This window comes from Musa acuminata, chromosome BXJ3-6, assembly GCF_036884655.1.
Source record: "Musa acuminata AAA Group cultivar baxijiao chromosome BXJ3-6, Cavendish_Baxijiao_AAA, whole genome shotgun sequence".
Classification (NCBI taxonomy): domain Eukaryota; kingdom Viridiplantae; phylum Streptophyta; class Magnoliopsida; order Zingiberales; family Musaceae; genus Musa; species Musa acuminata.
Window position 1 is genome coordinate 37,332,705 of NC_088354.1, and position 18,586 is coordinate 37,351,290.

General features: G+C 37.7%; 2 protein-coding genes across 3 annotated transcripts; both read right to left on the reverse strand.

Moving 5' to 3' along the window:
* Nucleotides 1-1,460: 1,460 nt before the first annotated feature.
* On the reverse strand, nt 1,461-13,827 carry LOC135640889 (mediator of RNA polymerase II transcription subunit 33A-like). 2 transcript variants are annotated; one of them, XM_065155706.1, is made up of 13 exons: nt 13,345-13,827; nt 11,012-11,122; nt 10,375-10,722; nt 7,326-7,636; nt 7,126-7,217; nt 6,833-7,037; nt 6,683-6,745; nt 6,351-6,561; nt 5,766-5,880; nt 5,367-5,528; nt 4,572-5,250; nt 2,919-3,125; nt 1,461-2,779 (listed from the first exon to the last, which is right to left on the reverse strand). In XM_065155706.1, exons 1-13 carry the CDS (start codon nt 13,626-13,628, stop codon nt 1,671-1,673), a joined length of 3,897 nt encoding a protein of 1,298 aa, XP_065011778.1. In that variant the 5' UTR covers nt 13,629-13,827; the 3' UTR covers nt 1,461-1,670. The 2 variants fall into 2 exon arrangements, with proteins under 2 accessions (XP_065011778.1, XP_065011777.1); XM_065155705.1 differs by having other exon boundaries at nt 6,683-7,037.
* Nucleotides 13,828-16,394: 2,567 nt separating this feature from the next.
* On the reverse strand, nt 16,395-18,486 carry LOC135640561 (putative pentatricopeptide repeat-containing protein At1g09680). Its single transcript, XM_065155101.1, has one exon. The coding sequence runs from the start codon at nt 18,386-18,388 to the stop codon at nt 16,571-16,573; it is 1,818 nt and encodes a 605-aa protein (XP_065011173.1). The 5' UTR covers nt 18,389-18,486; the 3' UTR covers nt 16,395-16,570.
* Between the last annotated feature and the right edge of the window lie 100 nt (nt 18,487-18,586).

Here is an 18,586-nt window from a genome sequence, read left to right on the forward strand (position 1 = left end):
TATCGGTATATTTAGTGTATCGAGAGTATATATATATATATATATATATTTATTTTTATAGTCATAATAATATTTTTTTTGATTTTTTTTCTCGAAGTCTCCTCTGGATTTTTAGCTTGTTATCGAGTTTTCATTAGGTTTTCGATGTCTTCTTGACTTTCTATCATCGACAATGAAACTAAGTCTAATCAATCCTCCTCTGTATTTATTTAACCTTTATTGAAAGGGTAAAATTTTGATTTCCTAATTTCTCTTTCTAACAAAGTATTTAGAATATAAATTTCATATCCAAAATCGTATTTCTAAGTTATGCACCATTTTAGTAAAGTATTTAAGAAGACATCTACATTACATACATACATGCCAGTCTATGTAAATATGTTTTCTCGCATCAAGCACTTGTTTGAACTCTATGCAAGTATGGTCGTCTCTTTTGGTTTAGGTTTAGGTTATGTACATGGATCTTTTTCGCCATTAAACAATATAGAAATATTTTATTAAGGGCATAAAATATCTTTTTATTATTTTGTACTGGTTGATAGTAGGATTTAGCTGATTGATGATGGCTTAGAAATATTTATATAAGTCATTTTAAATAAATATTCAACAAGTTAACAATTGAATATATTCAAACCCAATATAATATATTTGAATATACAAAATAATCTAATAGAATACATTAATTATCATATGTATCTTTAATTATTATAAGCATAATGTCATTATGGCCTATGAATATCAATATGTCCAGTACAAAGTTTATCATCATGTCATTTTTATTCATAAGCATTAACTAATCATGGATAAAAATTGATTTATAAACTTTATGACTTGACTATCAAATCACATAATACAGAAATATAAATTACTCATGATTTTAACTCATGATATATAAAATAAAACTGTAATCTCATAATCTAATTCATTATCATATTGTAGTTATCAATTTCATAAAAAAAAATCAGTGAATCATGAGTTTTGTGATCAGAACAATCTAAACAAAGTCAAATCCAACCATTAGGACTTAAATTGTTACCAAAATCAACATAAAGCAGTGGAATAACAATTATAATCGAAAATAAGATAAACAAACTCAATAGTAAAAAATTGGTTCATGTAAACATCTAAATTGATGCACAAATAAAATATTACAACTTATCAAAAAGATGTAAAACTTAAACAACAACGCCATTGTTCTTTTTTCATTTAATCGGCTGGCCAGAGAAATAGGGATCACTGTAATGGGTTTAATATTGTGAAAGTTGAGAATTCAAGACTAGTATTCTCTTGATCAAGTGGAAGTTGACTTTTTTTAATGGTGTCTCCTTGCAGACCCCTCTTTATCATTGTCCAATTCAAATGTCAAGACCACTTATCTTGACTTCTTTTAACCTTATTTTCCTCTATCAACTACGAGGAAATATAAATTACACTTGGAAACTTGAACAAAATCAACCACATGAGATCCAAGGGTAAATTAACTGCTACAAGCTACGATTATTATACATAACTAGAGAATTTTTGAAGAAATAGAGATCGAAAACTACAAACACCTCAGACATTTACACGATTTTTAGCTGAACAAAAGGACCTTTACAAATTTAGTAAAGCTGTCAAACAATATACTCAGGGAGAAAAAAGAAGAAAAAAAAGACATCCGGGCATGGCCATCATTCATTAGACAAAATCACTTCAGCAGCTGCACCCATCGCCTCAACTCCCCCCCTTTTGAGCAGTGCGAGTGCAAGCTCATCCTCCTTCCACTGTTTTAGCCCTCGACTGAGCTTCTTCAAGATGTGCAAGTCCACCTCAAGCACCCAATACGGTGCGCATTGCACCACCAAGCCCAAGAACCCTGAGACATATGCACGCCATAGCACCCAATTGCATCCAAGTGAGATCTTCCCGTCCAAGACGCTTGACAAGAAGTCCATGTGGGATGCAATGACCCTTGGCCGTCTCTTGGAAACAGATACTGAATCGATGCCCCAGGCAAACATTCCGCTGAGGACAGCAAAGTAAGCCAGAGCATATCCGCTCAAAGTATATACCATCCCCCCATTCCCTCCTTCGAGATCTAACTCATGGACTGAGAGAAACCAAGAAGGAAGAATCTCCTGTATTAAACACTGGACAATGCCTGATCCCCCTGATAACCACACAAATGTTGCTCCAAGAGCAGCTGCCACCTTCACTTGTGTCATGGCGGCAGCAAGTGAGACCTGCCCATATTTCATTCCGTACTTTGTTTTCTTCATCTTATCAGACCTCTCCTTGCTGACGACACTTTCTGTTATTTCTTTGACTGCATCCATTAATAGGGAAAGAATATTTTCTGTCAGTGAAAAAATGTCCTTAATGCATCTGTACACTCGGAGGTATAGAATTCCTGGAGCAACAGGGGAGAGGCCTCCAGAAAAATGAGAACCAAATCCATGTCCAAGAAGTCCACCCACACCTCCATTGCTGGATATTTGAGTGCACAGACCAAGTGTGGCAGTGAAACAACTTCTGAGAAGCTGAACAACTGCATCATTGTTGTGGTGGAAGACAGTGCGTGATGCAGAAAACACAAGAAAATCAGTCCATCTCTTCACCTTTTGGGCCCACAAGGCTGCAACAATTGGCATGCTTGGCCAAGGACAACTTGCTGCAAGATTCTCCAAAGCTGGACCAGCAAGATTAAGGAATCGTTCTGAGGCTTTGTCAAGTTTATATGTAATCGTAAGGCTCACAAAGGCTGCCAAGGGTAATGGAAGTGTAGCAAGAGAGCTTCCTCCTGCATTGATAGTTGGCATTAACCATCAAAATAGACTTTCCTTCCACACTTAGCAAGTTCATGTACCCTTCTAGCATGATCCAAAAGAGATAACTAGTGGAAGGAAAAGTTAAATTGAATACAGCATAGAGATGAGCACCTGCAGCTAGGCTTGGAACATCAACACCAGTTGCGGCAACAATCCTTTTGATATTTTCTTCGACAGTTGACAAATTTGCAGCAGGGCTTGGCCAATCAGTTCCATTCATAAAAGCCGGCTTCCAAACTCCTCGTGTTACTTCAGCAGAAAAGTAGCTTACAATTGTAGCCAGAGATGCAGGAAGAAAATCAGCAAGATCTTTGAGGCCTAAACATATCAGGTCAAATTTGTTAAATGCATGTTAAACCATTATTAGATGCCTATAACAATTTATCAAGCATATATTACAGATCCAACAATGATTTCTGTTACAAAATCATTCATAGCATATAAAGTTTTAGAATAGTTTGTTTTCATAGTTAAGCTTTTGAATTTTTAAGACATCATACTTAACTGGAAAAGCTTCTCAATTAATTATAGTCAAGAAGGAAAACCAAAAAGCATGGCTGCATGAATTCTTATGTACTTCTCACAAAGATCTCCATGGTTTATACCAGGCCAAATTTACCGATCCAAGCTCGAACTGAGACGTGGGCCACCATTTCGGGTGGTCTGTTCCGGTCCATTAAAAATATAAATTGTTTAAAGGGAAGTCGCAATTAGGGCTTGGGACTTCTCCCCCTCAGTCATTGTACATACCGAAGACTCATTTTTAATGGACCAGATCAGACCGCACGAAATGGGGATGGTCGGGGACTCGGTTCAGGCTTGAATCAAGAAATTTTGCCCGATACAAGCAAAACCAAGCAAAATTGCCATCAGTGCAATATAGACTTACTATTATGTTATTTATGAATTCAAGTTACATATAGGATTTGTAGTTGTACCACATGGGCACTACATGTAACAAGCAATGATGTGACATTAGCATCCACAAATAAGTGGGGCCCATAAGAGACTAGCTTTCCACATCATCACCTTATGAATCTCCATACATTATCAAAATTTCTTATTCACTTCCTTTTTGTTACTTGTGAATATTTTCGATATTATTGATGACTATAGTAGCCCTCTCGACCAACCTCATGCATGAGACTTCCATCGATATAAGGTCTGGGAAGGATCAACATATGCAACCTTACCCCTATAAGCAATCTTGCTTCTCCTTTAGTAATGCAACATTTAAATACAAAGGTGGTTTTGTCATAATCTTTTTTTTTCATGTCATTGCTAACAAAATCATATTATGTAAAACAATGAATAACCCAAGTTAGTGATACAAATTGGATCATGATTTGACAAAGTGACACTAGGCTATATCATCAATATATACTGTAAGAAACACTATATTGTAACACCATCCACTTGAATGTAGCTACACTGAACCATTGTATTAAAAAAGAAATATTTTACTAAAGCGCATTTCCTCCAATCTACAGTTAAACTAAGTTTGTAAAATGAATCTGTATGGCTCATTATAATTTTTAAGCAAGTAGTTAAAAAGATGGTGATGCATTTAAGTTATTTTATATGAAATGAAACATTGTGATTTCTGGTCATGTAATCTGAACACAAGTAAACATAAGAAATGCATGAAAGTTATTTCCAAAATCACTCTTGTAGCATAAGAGTAAATATTTTTAGTCCATTTTAGGATGATGGTTTAGCATTGAGGAAACTTATACGGTTATACCCAAAGTAAAACTAACAAACCTGTTGCTAATTCTCGTGGATATAACCTTCCATGAGAACAAGCAGTAAGAGCAGCATCAACTACAAATGGAACTGCTTCCATAATGTCCCAGGCGGGTAGCTTGGGTCTGAATGAGTTGTCATCACTTGCTGGACCTGAAGAACTGCTTAAACTGCTATTTCCAGATGTTCCAGGACACACTGGTTGACTACCACCTTTAGGGAACTTCCTGAACATCATGTTGAGAAGAGCATCCACATTTTGATGCACTGGAGTTCCATGAACCAGTCCAGAAAGTGTCGATGCTAAACAAGCTTGATGCTGCCGGTACCAGGTTTTTAACTTTGGAAACGAATCTACAAAAATGGGATGCACAGATGATGAGCTTGTACTGGTTGGCAGTCGCCCATGGTTACTTCTATTCTTGGTTAATTTTGCATCAGATAAAACTCTAGAATTACGAATCAAGAGAAGGAATTCAGGAGTTAATTGTGATCCAACTGGTGCACCATCTCCCAAAATGCAATATTCAAGTGGCGGATGGTTAAATTTCCACAATCTTAATATTAGAATAAATGCATTAGAGAACACTGTATGGACAGATATCTCTTCCCCTGTTGTGTTGGTCCATGAGATACTAGGAAAGCAAGATCCAAACACTTCACAGATTGCCATCAGTGCTCCTGCAAGTTCCGGTACCTGGATATAGGTATGCACAAAAAATAATTCTCATTGAAAAGAATAGCAAATTGGTTCGCCTAGTGGTAGGATGTCATAGAAAGATTTTCATAACCAGCCTCAAAATCTAAACCCACCAGGCCATGGAATGAGAAAATTTGAACACAGTCCACGGGTGATATTCCAGTAAGAACAACATTAAGCATAGGACCATGACTAATCAAATGGCTTTCTCCTTCAGCATAATCAACAGGAATAGGAGGTGAAAGCAGTTTCACAACAAAGCGAACGGTATGCTCCTACAAAATAACAAACATCACGTTATATTCTAATGTATACTTAGAATTTAGAGCAGAATAATTATGAGATTTGTTTTCCTTTTTTTTTTAAGGCAAACAATATGAAAGGGAAGATGTTTGTAGTTCAAATTAAATGGAAAAAGTTATACAAATTCTATTTAAGAACATATAATAGCATGCTAACAGTAGCAAAAATAAGAAAATTTTCAAAAATCAGCATATAAGCTGCTGACTAACCTGAATATTCCACCCACGAAACAGAGAGGCTCCACATAGAATAGTGGCAGCAGATATTTTGTCATCATCTGATCCATTGATTGCAATTTCAAATATCTTCTCAAGCTCTGCTAAGCTTCCATCACATAAATTAATGTTTCAGTGGGCTGCTATTCTAAATCAACCATCCCATACACATGGCCTTATGAAAGAATTTCAGTGAAATTTCATTTTTAATTGATAGTTGAATGATTAAATAAAAAGGTTAAAACAAAGAAAATCTAACTAACACCTTCTGTCACACATTTTGAGTGTAATATAATAGAATGAAGTAATGAACACCTCATAAGAACTACATTTTTGTGGTGGCAATAAATATCTAGCATGCTTGCTAAATGGCATGTAAGCATGAGAAATTATGATTGACCATTAAGTTAGGAAGTTGTATTGTGTAGATTAGGAAAAATAACTTAACCTTGGTTTTTTCAAAAATTACTTAAAGAAGTATCACGATGAATAATTTAACTGTCCAATTATGCATTCATCAGTTTCTATTTACAATAGTACAAATAGGATTAAATGCGATTGAGTCAAAATTCCCAGAACCTTGAAGCAGGAGTTGCCACCAAAGCATTTACCATTGATGAAGTTAGAGGTGCACCCTTCATCAATGCAGACCAATTAGGCACTTGATTAGGCATTGAATGAGGTATCTGGTTGATACGTGCAGTAATGTAGCCTGGCCAAAAGTAGGCTGATGTGTCCAATAAATTTCGTGAAATACAAGCCTCAATAATCAAATGTCGCATATTTCCAGCTGAAACAAATTTAAACAGTAAAGATTAAGCAGATAACTATCGATGCCATTTACAATAATAATAAGCAAACATTAGAAGAAATTATATAAACTTTTAAAAATGAAGAACTTAGTCACTTACCACAATTTACTGTCTTGTCACTCATGGCTACATTCTCCAGATACCCACTACCACCTGTAAGGCCTGAAACAAACATCATAGCTTTTGCAGCAGCCTGATTGGCTACGGAGGTAACAGACAATGGAGGAACCAGCAAGCTTTCATAATCACCGAGTATCTGTAAGCTGGACACCAGATCTTTGCGGCACTTTCCACCTGCAGTTTTTTCTTTCCATTGATTGCTCAGTTCAGCCTCATCAATAATAGTTGCTTCTTCTTCCTCAATAATGTTAGCAATGGAAAGTATCGTTATCGACAGTAACATGCATAACCGTGTGTCAAGGCGAGGTACAGGACCCTCATGAGGATCCCTTTCCTGATTGTAAGAAATAAATCTCTTCAGTAACCTTTATTTGGATGTCAACCATGTAAAAGCATTTGCATAAAGAGATAGAGATCCTTACCCTTTGTACAACACGAAGAGAGGCCATCCAAATGGCTAAAAAAGCATCATGCCAGGTGCTACCATTAAGTGCTCGAAGAGCCTTGATTAATCCTGCAATAAAATATTTACACAGTAAATATATAGAAAAACAAATCAACTCAAATTAGCCCACAGAAAAAGGTTCTGAATTTTTTTTTTATTGTATGCAAATTCTTTTACCACTAAGAACTTCGATTGCATCAGTAGCAGCAACTGATGCATCAAGACAGTCCTCAAGATACAGATCTACTGGAATCCAGAGGGCCCCACTAGTAGATCCATGACAACAGCCACCAGCAGATGGTAAAGATCCATGAGCAATGAGAGTGCAGATTTCTTGGTGATGACTAGGTTTCCATTCTCTGCCAAATTTCCAAATATCCTGAACAAACTGCTGCAACTTATCAACAGATATTGTTGAATTATGCAACGCTGAGGAGCTTGTCGCGAGCAAGTGTAAGCGTTGAGCAAAAGAACCCCAATGAGATGGCCTAAAAATTAAAATATAAAATGTCATTGTAAGTTAACAAAGTCTTGTGAAACATAGCTTTCTATATTGTCAATATATTGACCTAGATAATAATTATTGTAAACAAATATTTTACAACCAGACAATTGAAAGTTTTAAAAGATTAAACAAAAATACCTTATGGTTCAACCATATTAAGAACAAATGAAGTCTGAGTTTGTATCCAACAAAGCATCCATATAAAACATACAAGTAGCAAAATGATTTCTGTTTAATCAATACCTGATTAGTATGTGCAGATTCAGACATTAGGACATCACTATGTTAATCTAAAGTAGGTGCTGGCAGGAAATCTATGCTTAAGGTATATGAACTTTGGCAACCACCATATATTATGAAGAAAATTGTTCTAGTAAATAATGTTTAGAGCCAGACATGAGAAAAGCTTATATTTTAAATTTATATATTGTTAATAGTTAAAGAAAGGTGCAGTAATCAGTATTAAATTTAAACACTAATGTTATAACCAAAGCCATGACTGGTAGATGCACTGAAATAAAGTAGTGGTTTACATTTCTTAGCACATTACTGCCCAATCATGATTAATTCAAATCCAAGATCAAGAACTTCAAACACATTTATATTTATCAATGAATAATTGTTAACAAAATGGAGAAAATCTATACAAAATCAAGTTCAGGATAAGGTTTTTGTCTGGCAAAGAATGAAGTGTGGAATTTCTTTCTGCAATCCTAAAGTTTCTTCCACAAAGCTCCAAAGAGTAACACAGTAAGCTCACAAGGTTTATGTGGCCGGTGAATGACAGCATGAGAGTACTGAGTTGATAAAGCAAAAGACAGCAATTCAGTTCGGGATGATAAACAACTTAATAACCTAGCTTTCCAAAAGCCACAGATAGTACTAAGTCATTAACATTTTCCAATTGAAACATATTGCTAACTGTTGAGCTGATGACAGTTTATGGAATAACTAAAGGCTTAGAGATTATATTTGACTGATGGTAGAAACCTGTCCTAAACACAAAAAATCATATAGCATGTCTCAAATCTTTATGCAAGGATAAGCATGGCATGAAGCAAAAATAAGTTGCAGTTATGTTTGATAGATTAGATGATCATTTGCAGAATAGGAGATTTATCACTAAGCTGTAAGATGACACAATGATACGGTAATTTTTTAACTCAAATATTTTCTTCTATCTATAGAAATTTTAAAAGATCGAAAACATTACATTATATGATTAACAACATCGAACTCTTCTTTTTCTAAATGTAAGCTAAAATAAACTAATTTACTTGTAATGCCAAGGTACAGCATGACACTTTTATAATATAACGAAATTCATAGATTAAATAAAACATTTAATAGATAGAACAAGGACAGAGAGATCCAAAGTCATCAAAGCTCTAAATGGCTACAAGATCAACGGAACTGTCTTAACCAAATACAACTAAGTTGCTTAACTTTAAGAATGAAGATAACCAGAATGTCCTTGTTTGAAAGATAAGGTTAGAATTTACATTTGAGAATAGTTTCCAGAATTTTGTCAAAATAAGTTAGATTTCACATTTGTAAAGATGATTTTGTCAAATTAAGTGTAGAGAGACCATTGGTTATTGTTGCACAATATCCATGTTTCTTTTATCGTTCTTAAGGGTGAATGAAAGAATTTGATCAATTTTCGGAGTTGTCTTTCATTTACAAATATCTCATGTCATGCTTATCATTTACATATTCCCAGATGCAAACAATCCCCTTCCTCATTGGATAAACACATAAGAAGTTCTAGAATCCATCCAAAGCTGAGTTTTGCATGTCGAATAGTACATATAGCATGAACTCTGATGATCCTTTGCAGGCTAGATCCCTTCAGCCTCTCTGTATGCTTGTATGCTGGAGTAAGGCTATGTACACTAGCCTTTCTAAAATCACATAGTGGTGGAAGCCTCTTGCACTGGAACTCTGATTTTCATCTCCAAGCATAGCACCATACTCAGATGTATGAAATTCTTTTATCAAGACAAAGACTACCATTATTTCCACTATCCTATTTTCTGATGTTCTGTTAAATTGTTCTACCTTTGTGGTCATTAAGAAAAATCTGAATGGAGCAAAACCATAACTATAAGAAACAAAAGTCTCTTACTGCAAGTATTATGAAATAATGTTTTATTTTTTTCAATTGTGGTGTGCAAATTATGTATATTTACAAAATCTTCACCAATGGATATCCAATGACTCGGGATCTTTATGCAATTAATCCTATGTTATCCTGTTTCTCCAAAACTGCCACTAATTGTACTCAGTCCTGGACCTCATGAACAATTATCAGTATCTTTCGTATCAAGAAATTATCTCATAAAATGGGAAAATAAACTTCATCCCCAAATTTCTGTAGTGAAATAGAAACTGATACAAACTTGCTTCTCTAAGGAAAAGGACAAAAAAAACTCTTCAACTCAGACAACATCATGAAACCAGGACTAGTGAACTATATTTGAAACATCTTAGAGTTCAAGGTAGACTATCATAGTATAGGTAAATCAACAATTTTGAGCCCACATAAATCTTTTTGATTTGCAGTCTTCTAAGAATATAATGCCAAATTGGTAATTCAACCAAAAGTGCATCAGTTTAGATGTCTCATTAATTAAAACAGTAGAAAACATCAAGTTATATAAAGAGAGCTGACACATCTTGCAAACATGCAGAATTGATTCAGAGATAGAAAATTCATACATGTTTTCACGTGCCAAGGAGAGAAGCTTGGAAATTACTTTATGGTTCAGGAAATGCCAAATGAGTTCAATCGCCATTATAGTATTTGCTTTCTGCAGTTTTTCATTATATTCAGTCTTTTTCTCATCAAATGCATCTTCTCCATCTATCTCCATGTCATGTGGCCTAGATATCCATTTGGCCTTCTTTTCTGGTGTCAATTCTTGCAACCCTTCATCATCTAAGGTTGCATCAAGTAACTGCCATAAAATGGAAAAAACATATTCAACTACCAAAACCCCTGGTTCAGATGCTTGGATACCAAATTTTTCAGAAAGATGAAGAACATCATTGATTGACGCCATTATCCTGCACACAAGACAGAAAAATCTAGGATTGTTATCACACTAATCTACGCAATAATTAGACCAAATAATAATCAAAGTAGCCATAACTAATTCCAAAATTTGTTTTGAGAATCACAGTAAAAAATGAAAATTTATGTTAGTTCCATCAGAAAAGGAAACAAAATAGTAAGAAATGCTTCCACGATTCAGGATGCCGCAGACTGAAAGCAAAGTCATTATTTATGGAGGATAAAGTTCAATAAGGATGCAATTGTTCAATTTAAGGTGGAAAAATGAAAACTTTGTCTAACTTCTTAAAACTTGGTCCTTTTATCTGAGATGTGAAGATAAACGCATGTCTCTGGATAAGTTCCAAATACAGCCTATATGCCACCGGCTTTGAACATCGACTTGGAATAATCCTGCAAAAGAAACAAAAGTTTAAGGTAATGTGGCACAAGAAGCAGGGAACTAGGAAATATTATAACCACCTCAAAGGAACACCACTATCATCTTAGATTCTACTATCCACTAAAAAGGAAAAGAAAAGGCAGAAGACAATGTAAAAGATCCTAAAAATGTTATTTTGTGCGCTAGTTACCACAAGCTGGTCATATTATTGTACAAAAGGGTGGAAAAATAATAATTCTAGAAGGCCGTGATCATTGATGGCAACTAGGTGGGTTTGGAATACCAGGGAAAACAGTGCCCAACACATTAACCTTTAGGGACCAATTTTAATAAGAACAGATTTTGGAGCTTGGTTGCTATTTCACATAGAGGGGCCATTCCCACCGGTAGTCCTTGATTGCTGGCAATGAACTTGCGTCCATTATGGGCTAACATGTCATCCACAAACACAAACACAAAATGCCTCACAGACCATTTTGTTGATTGCTGGCAATGAACTTGCATCCATCATGTGCTAACATATCATCCAAATGGATTCCATGTGGCTCCTGGATGCATCAAGTTCAGTTTTTAGTGGACCCCTCGTGTCAAATGTGTGTCATATAGGCACCATATTGATGCCAACACATGGAAGAGTTGGTACTTATATTATGTGCACTTGTGGCATTATTTTGGGCCTGATGCAAATTCATTTGACTATCAATGTGACTATACACATCAGTCATCATCCCCAAAATTTCATATGTGGAATAAAGAACCCATAAGGAATTGAATCCATTTGGCTAAGGGATGGCCGCTGACCCAACTGAATTTGAGAATTTAATCGACATTGCAAATATTGGCAATATCAGAAACCAGCTTAAACTTGCATTAAGTCTGAGTCACCACAATTAAGACATGCGAATATAAGAGGGATGAAAAAGTACTTTTATAATGTGTGAAAATGGCTGTTTATGCTAATTAGATGGGCTTAACACATTATGGAAAAGTAGTTCCAAGGTTAACTCTGGGGACCAATTTGATCCAAAGAATTAGTTTTAAAGCTAACATTGTCATTCCAAAAATAGTTTAGAGACAATTCCTACTATTAATTATAATTAAAATAATATCATCAACAAATAACACTGCATGAAAGTTCATCCCAAATATGATGAAGTACTCAGCCTAAGAAAACTTCAGTATAAAGACAAAAAAGGACTCAATTCTTTCCCAATAAACATGGATTTAATTCAGACTTTGGCATCAATGGCTTAGACTGTTTCAAAATTTAGCTTGATAATATTGGATTTTTCAATGGTTTACTTAGCATTTATACATAAAATTTTGACAACTTGTAACCAGTTATGATTTTCAGTCCAAAGTTGAGGATTTTGGGTACGGCCTGGCAGCAAAGAACAACTTCAGCAAGAAAATACAGTGGCATCTTCTCTGAAATGTTTTCACGTGTTACATGATTGATGACTTACATTTTCCCAAAATTTACTGAAAATAACAACTTTAGGAAAAAGAAGTGGCATCTTCCCGAGCTTTCTTCACATGGCTAGCTTTTTGTCGAGGAATTCTGGTGATCTTGAAGTGCTTAACCCTAATGGGATAAAGACTGAATGTTTTTTCATATTTCTTTTCTCGTGAACTGTCTCTTCACGCCATCAAACCAAGCACAAAACATAGAATTCAGTTAACCACCTACTCTGTGAGTCTTACAGTGGCTTATTTAGTTTACATGTAAATTATTAGTTTATCATTATTTTTCCATACCACTAGCAACTGCAAAATATGTCCAGATTTGGTAAATATTCAAGTTCATGCTTGTTTTTGACAAAAACGTACAGAAGTAATGACCTATCCGGAACAACCTATTCAGTTTCTCTGAGCTGGAGGCTGGCTGTGGGAAGGATTGGATAGTATGCACATATATAGAGTTAGGAGGGATCTGACACAATTCGAAGTGTGATAGCAAGCACACATAATTCTAGGGCTTGACAAAATCCGTATCAGGTCCAAGCAAATCTGGAGTGATATAAGAATGAATTGCAGTCAAATGTTAAAGGTGAAAATTTTCGAAAAGCAAAGTGAATCTCGACCTTTTATTAACCCAAAACCCGGAAAAAAAAAATTAAAAAAGGATGATCTCCGAAAACCCTAGAGCGGAAAAATCCGCACAGATCCAGAACAAATGTGAGACAGCTAGTTCATTATTTTCTGAAAGAACGGGCGTCGGATCACAATAGACCTGACGGAGAGGAGGGCGAGGAGCAGCATGGGCGGAGCAATGTTGGCGGCAAGGGCCCTCTCGACGTACTTCCAGGCGAGGGGAACATTGTTTCCCCAGCACAGGTGGGAAACCAGCAGCTGGGCGAGCTCCGGCGATGGAAGGGGCACGACGTGCGCCGCCAGCGTTGAGGAGACGTGGACGGTCCAGACGGCCGGATCGCAGCCCGTCCCCTGGGCTGCCTTCGTGTACTCCGCCACCTCGTCCCACGGCGAGCCCATGAGACTCTCTGTCACCAGCGACATAACTTGGCACGCATACGTCCCGCAGCCGCCGAGTCGATCCGGTCGTCCGCCTTGGTGCGTTTACCGGCGAGGGACGATAAGAACGAGAACAGGACGGGGAAACGACCTCGGAGTAAACGGGCGTCAGCGTTTCCCCAAGGAAATGTGGAAACCTGCAGTGACGGCGACGTCGTCGACTAACTCGCAGGGCGACGACCAACCACCAACACTTCACCCAAAGTGTGATTTCCAGGTTTTTATTTTTATTTTTTTTTGCAGTTTCTTAGTTGAGTTTGGTTTCGATCGTTGGGGTTGGTAAGGATTTCCATTATTTATTCCGCAGTTGCGGAAACAAAAAAAGCGTTTCTACTTCGCAAATGTGCGGGCCCCACTTTTCGGCTGCGGTGCCATGACGCCCACGTGTCGAAGCTCCGGCAGAAAATCCGCACATTAATCAAATGGGGGTCCACTAGATGTGTGGATGGAAAGTCCGTGTCCCAGTTTAGGCGGGTGATTTTGTGGGTGGAATAGATATGGTACAGTGTAACGCTGGCTCGTTGTATGCAGAAGAATTCCTCCGTACAATTCTTTTTTGCATCAGTTAATTAGAGTTATAAAAAAAATATTATTTATCGAAAAAAAATTTACTATTTGTTTTTTTTCGAATGATATTCCTCATAATAATTTTTACTTTTCTAATTGGATAGAAATAATCTTATCCTTTATGTTAAATGATATTATAACTCAAATCAAAATTTCTAAACCCATAACCCAATTTTACTCCTCCTTTTCCTCTTTGGCCTCCTCTCATTTCTCCTGTTTAGTCTCCACCTCCTCCTTCAACTTATCTCTTTTCTTATTTGTCATACTTTCTCCTCCTCTCTTTACCCTTCTTCTTCTTCTTCTAAACATCATTGCTCTCCTCATCCTCTGTCACCTCCTCTCTCTCACCCTCCTTCTTTACCACTATCTTCATCGCCAACTCCCCCCTCTTCCTATGCATTCACCTCCACTTCCTATCATCCCCTGCTCATCATCGATCATCGTCTTACTTTCTTCCTCATCATCCTCTTCATTTTATTTAATTTCTATCTTTGCCTTCACCTCTGTCTCCTCCTAGTCTACGGAAAACTTACAATAATGATAATAAGTGAAACTCTCTTCGTCTGGTGATATTCATTGCCCATTACTTATATCTCATTCCTGTTATTTGCTCCCTCCAACTTTGCTCCCTCCAACTTTGCTCTTTCGTATGCCTCTCGCCTCTTCCATTACTCTCTCTCACCTCCTAGTTTTTTATACATAAATCTTTCATGTGCACATCCATGCCTCTAACCCTATTGCAATCATTACTTTCTTTCACCTCCTCCACTCGCCTCAACTGATCACCACTCTTCTTCTTTGACTCGCTCAACCTCTAGAGTCCTTCGATCATTCTTTCTCTTAGTTCATGAAGCGAAGATGTGAACAACATAATAAAATATAATATAATAAAAATAAAAATATGATACAATGTTATATAATATTCAATATACAAAATAATATAAATAATATAGTATAATATACAATATACAATATATAATATATATTATTATATATTATATATTATATATCATAATTTAATATATAATATATCATGAAATTATAAATATATATAATATAATACATAGCATACAATATTTAATATTTATATATTATACATCATATATGTTACAAATAATATGTATTATAATATATTATGTATGTTATTTATAAATCTTATATTTGTATTATATATTATGTATATTATATAAATTATATGTAGTATATACAAGAAGTCAAACTACATCAAAAAGACTTCCGATATCAAGACGAATTAAGTCTTCATATGTATATTGTCATATATCTTCTTCTAGAGTAAGATTTTTAGATTAAAAACATACATCTAATCTTTGGATGAATGTCATGAAGAGAAATGTGTATATGAATGATTTCCTACTATGTGTATTTCAAAATGTTTATTTGACATTCTTTTGATGATCCTTATACAAGCAAACACAAAGCTGAATATAATATTTTTTTATACTTAAATCTAACTATAATATAATAAAAAAATAAAAACATACGAAGGATAGTTTTGCATGGACGTTAAGACCCATGTTGTTCCAAGATAGCAATCCAGAACTCTTCACATCCTCTTGGATCATCACAATGATGTTATGATACTTCGACCCATCAAGTTGCTTGTTCTCCTTTGGCTCCGACCACCTCCCCTTCATGTATCAAAGTGCAAGTTAATAATGTGTGTACCTTTGAAACATTCATCAAACCGTTTATACATAGGGTCCTAGTCGAGCATTCCTGTTCACCCCAACCTTCTCTCTTTGGAGTTTGGAGTTGCAGTTGGCGTTTGGAGTTTCACTGCAGTGACGCTTGCCTTTCAGGCAAGGTGCTCCATGGAGAGGGCACCTTGGATGCTAACAATTCAGATCTCCAGTCTTGTTGGGACTCTGTGCTTGAGGCCAGTGTAGTCGCTGAGAGTTTGCCAGAGGACACTCATGGAAGTCATAGGCCAACAAATGCAGCATGGGAGGTTATCCCTCTGAGAGGTTCACCAGCAGCCTACCATCCTCCTTAACAGTGTTGCTCGTTGTGGCCGTAGGTGGAATTGTATTGGAGGCTTCCATTGAGAGCCCCGAGTAACTCCTAGAGACAGTCTGCAATCATTTGACCGAGAAGCAATGTTCTTCTTTCAAGAAAAGGTAATAACCTCATATCATGGTAATATAACATCCATCAGCACATTAATTGATGACAAAATGAGATTCACAGATCCAACATAGTCAACAAAATTATCCACACACCATAAAGACAATCTTTCGAAAGTACTAAATGGCCCCAATTCATCTACAATTTTGTGAGCCTCAAAGAGGACGTCTAATAAACAAGATAATAATACATCTCATCAGGCCTATGCATATGTTTTAGTGGTTCTTAGGCCTTTTAACTAATTCATTGATCAATGAAGAATAAGATGCAAAATCCAATATCATTCCCTTTTCACCTTTTAATTCCTCATGGTCTTCAATGTTGCCATGCTTGCAATGCCCATCCAATAAAATATTATAGGTAATATCGTCTGGAGCAACTCCCACATTAATCATGGCATTTAGGAGCATGTTTGCATTCTTCGTTTGTCCAAGCTTGCAGAGACCATTCATGATCACATTGTATGTGACAACTCCTGGCTTGTGACCCTTACTTTGCATCTCCTTTAACAACTTAAAACCCATCTTTACATCTCCCTTCCTGCAAAATGCATCGATCACCATAGTGTAGGTTGCCATGTCTGGTAAGAGGCCAGCTCTTACCATCTCATGCAGAGTCGTGTTTGCATCCGCCACCCAACCTTCTCTACTCAACCCAGCGATAAGTGTTGTGTATGTCACTTCATCCAACTCGATCCCTTCAACTGCCATTCTCTTCTTAATCTCGATCGCCATCTTAAGATCACCCTCCTTGCAACAGCCATCAATCAGAGTGGTGTAAGTCACTTTATCAGGCAGCAATCCACTATGTCTCATCTCCTCCACAACCCGATTTGCCTCTCCCAAATCTCCAGACTTGCAAAGGACATTCACAGTAGCATTTAACGTGATCACATCAGGTCTAACACTTCTCTTCAACATTTCTTTATAAATCTCCATGGCATCCTCAATCTTTCCCTCCTTACAGTGCCCATCAATCAATGTAGTAAAGGTAACAGCATTTGGGACCAACCCTTTAGAGCACATTTCATCGAATAACTCGTTGGCATCATCCAATCGTCCCGCTTTGCACAATCCTCTAATCAAGACGCTGTATGTGAAAACGTCAGGAACAAGACCCACATCGAGCATTCGACCTTTTAACTCGAATCCTGCCTCCAGGTTCCCAACTTTGCAGTAACCATTGATGAGGGTGTTGAAGCTCACCACCGTGGGACATGATCCATGCTTAGTGATCTCATTAAAAATCGACTTTGCTTGCTTGATCTTACCTTCCTTGCAGAAGGAGTGCATCAACACGTTGAACGTTGTCACTCTGGGTGGGAATCCGGCAGCAAGAATCTCGGAGTAGAAAGCCCAGGCGGCAGCAGGGGAGTTGGACTTGAGGAGGTGGTCGAGGAGGCGAGAGCACGAGTCGAGCGGCAGCGGAAGGGCGTGCCTGTGGGAGAGGCGGAGACACTGGATGGCGTCAGAGACGTGGCCAACGCGGGCGTACTCGACGGCAAGGGCGCCGACGAGGGAGGACTGGAGCGGGGCGGGGGTGACGGCCTGGAGGGCAGCGGAGAAGAGGGCGGGAGCCGAGTGGTGGCCGCGGCGGGCGACGAGAAGGCGGAGGAGGGGGAGGGCCGCGGATGGGAGGCGATGCCGGAGGAGGAAGGCGGCCATGGCGAGGTAGGAGAGGGGGGTGTGACGAAAGGTGGGGCGGGCGGAGAGCCAGTGGAAGAAGTCAAGCAGGGAGGACGGTGGGAGGGAGAGGGGATTGAGGGTAAGTAGGGAGACAAAGAGGGATGGATTAATGGACGGTAAGAGGGGCTTCAGGGAGGCATCGAGAGAGGTAGTGGCGGAGTCGAGGACGGCGTGGGAGATTGTGAGGAGGAGAGGGTCCGCTTGCGGGGTTTGAGGCGGCGGTGAATACCATGGAGGCGAATGGGAAGAGGAGGAATAATTAAGATGCCCCAAAAAAGGATGAAAGAGAGGAGAGACCGGAGGAGGCAGGGGAAGTGATGGCTTTCTTCTCGTTACCAAAGCTTGCATGGTTCCGAAGAAGAAGAAGAAGAAGAGGGGAACGGAAGTGGCAAAGAGACATGCTAAACCGGTGATTACCTGAGCAAAGGCGACTTCCCTATATAATGCCTCGTCACTCTGGTTTCGGTGGAGCCGTCATTTTTAATTATTCCCGAGTATCCCAGCTTTTCCAATAACACCAAAATACCCTTAACCATCGCAAAGACT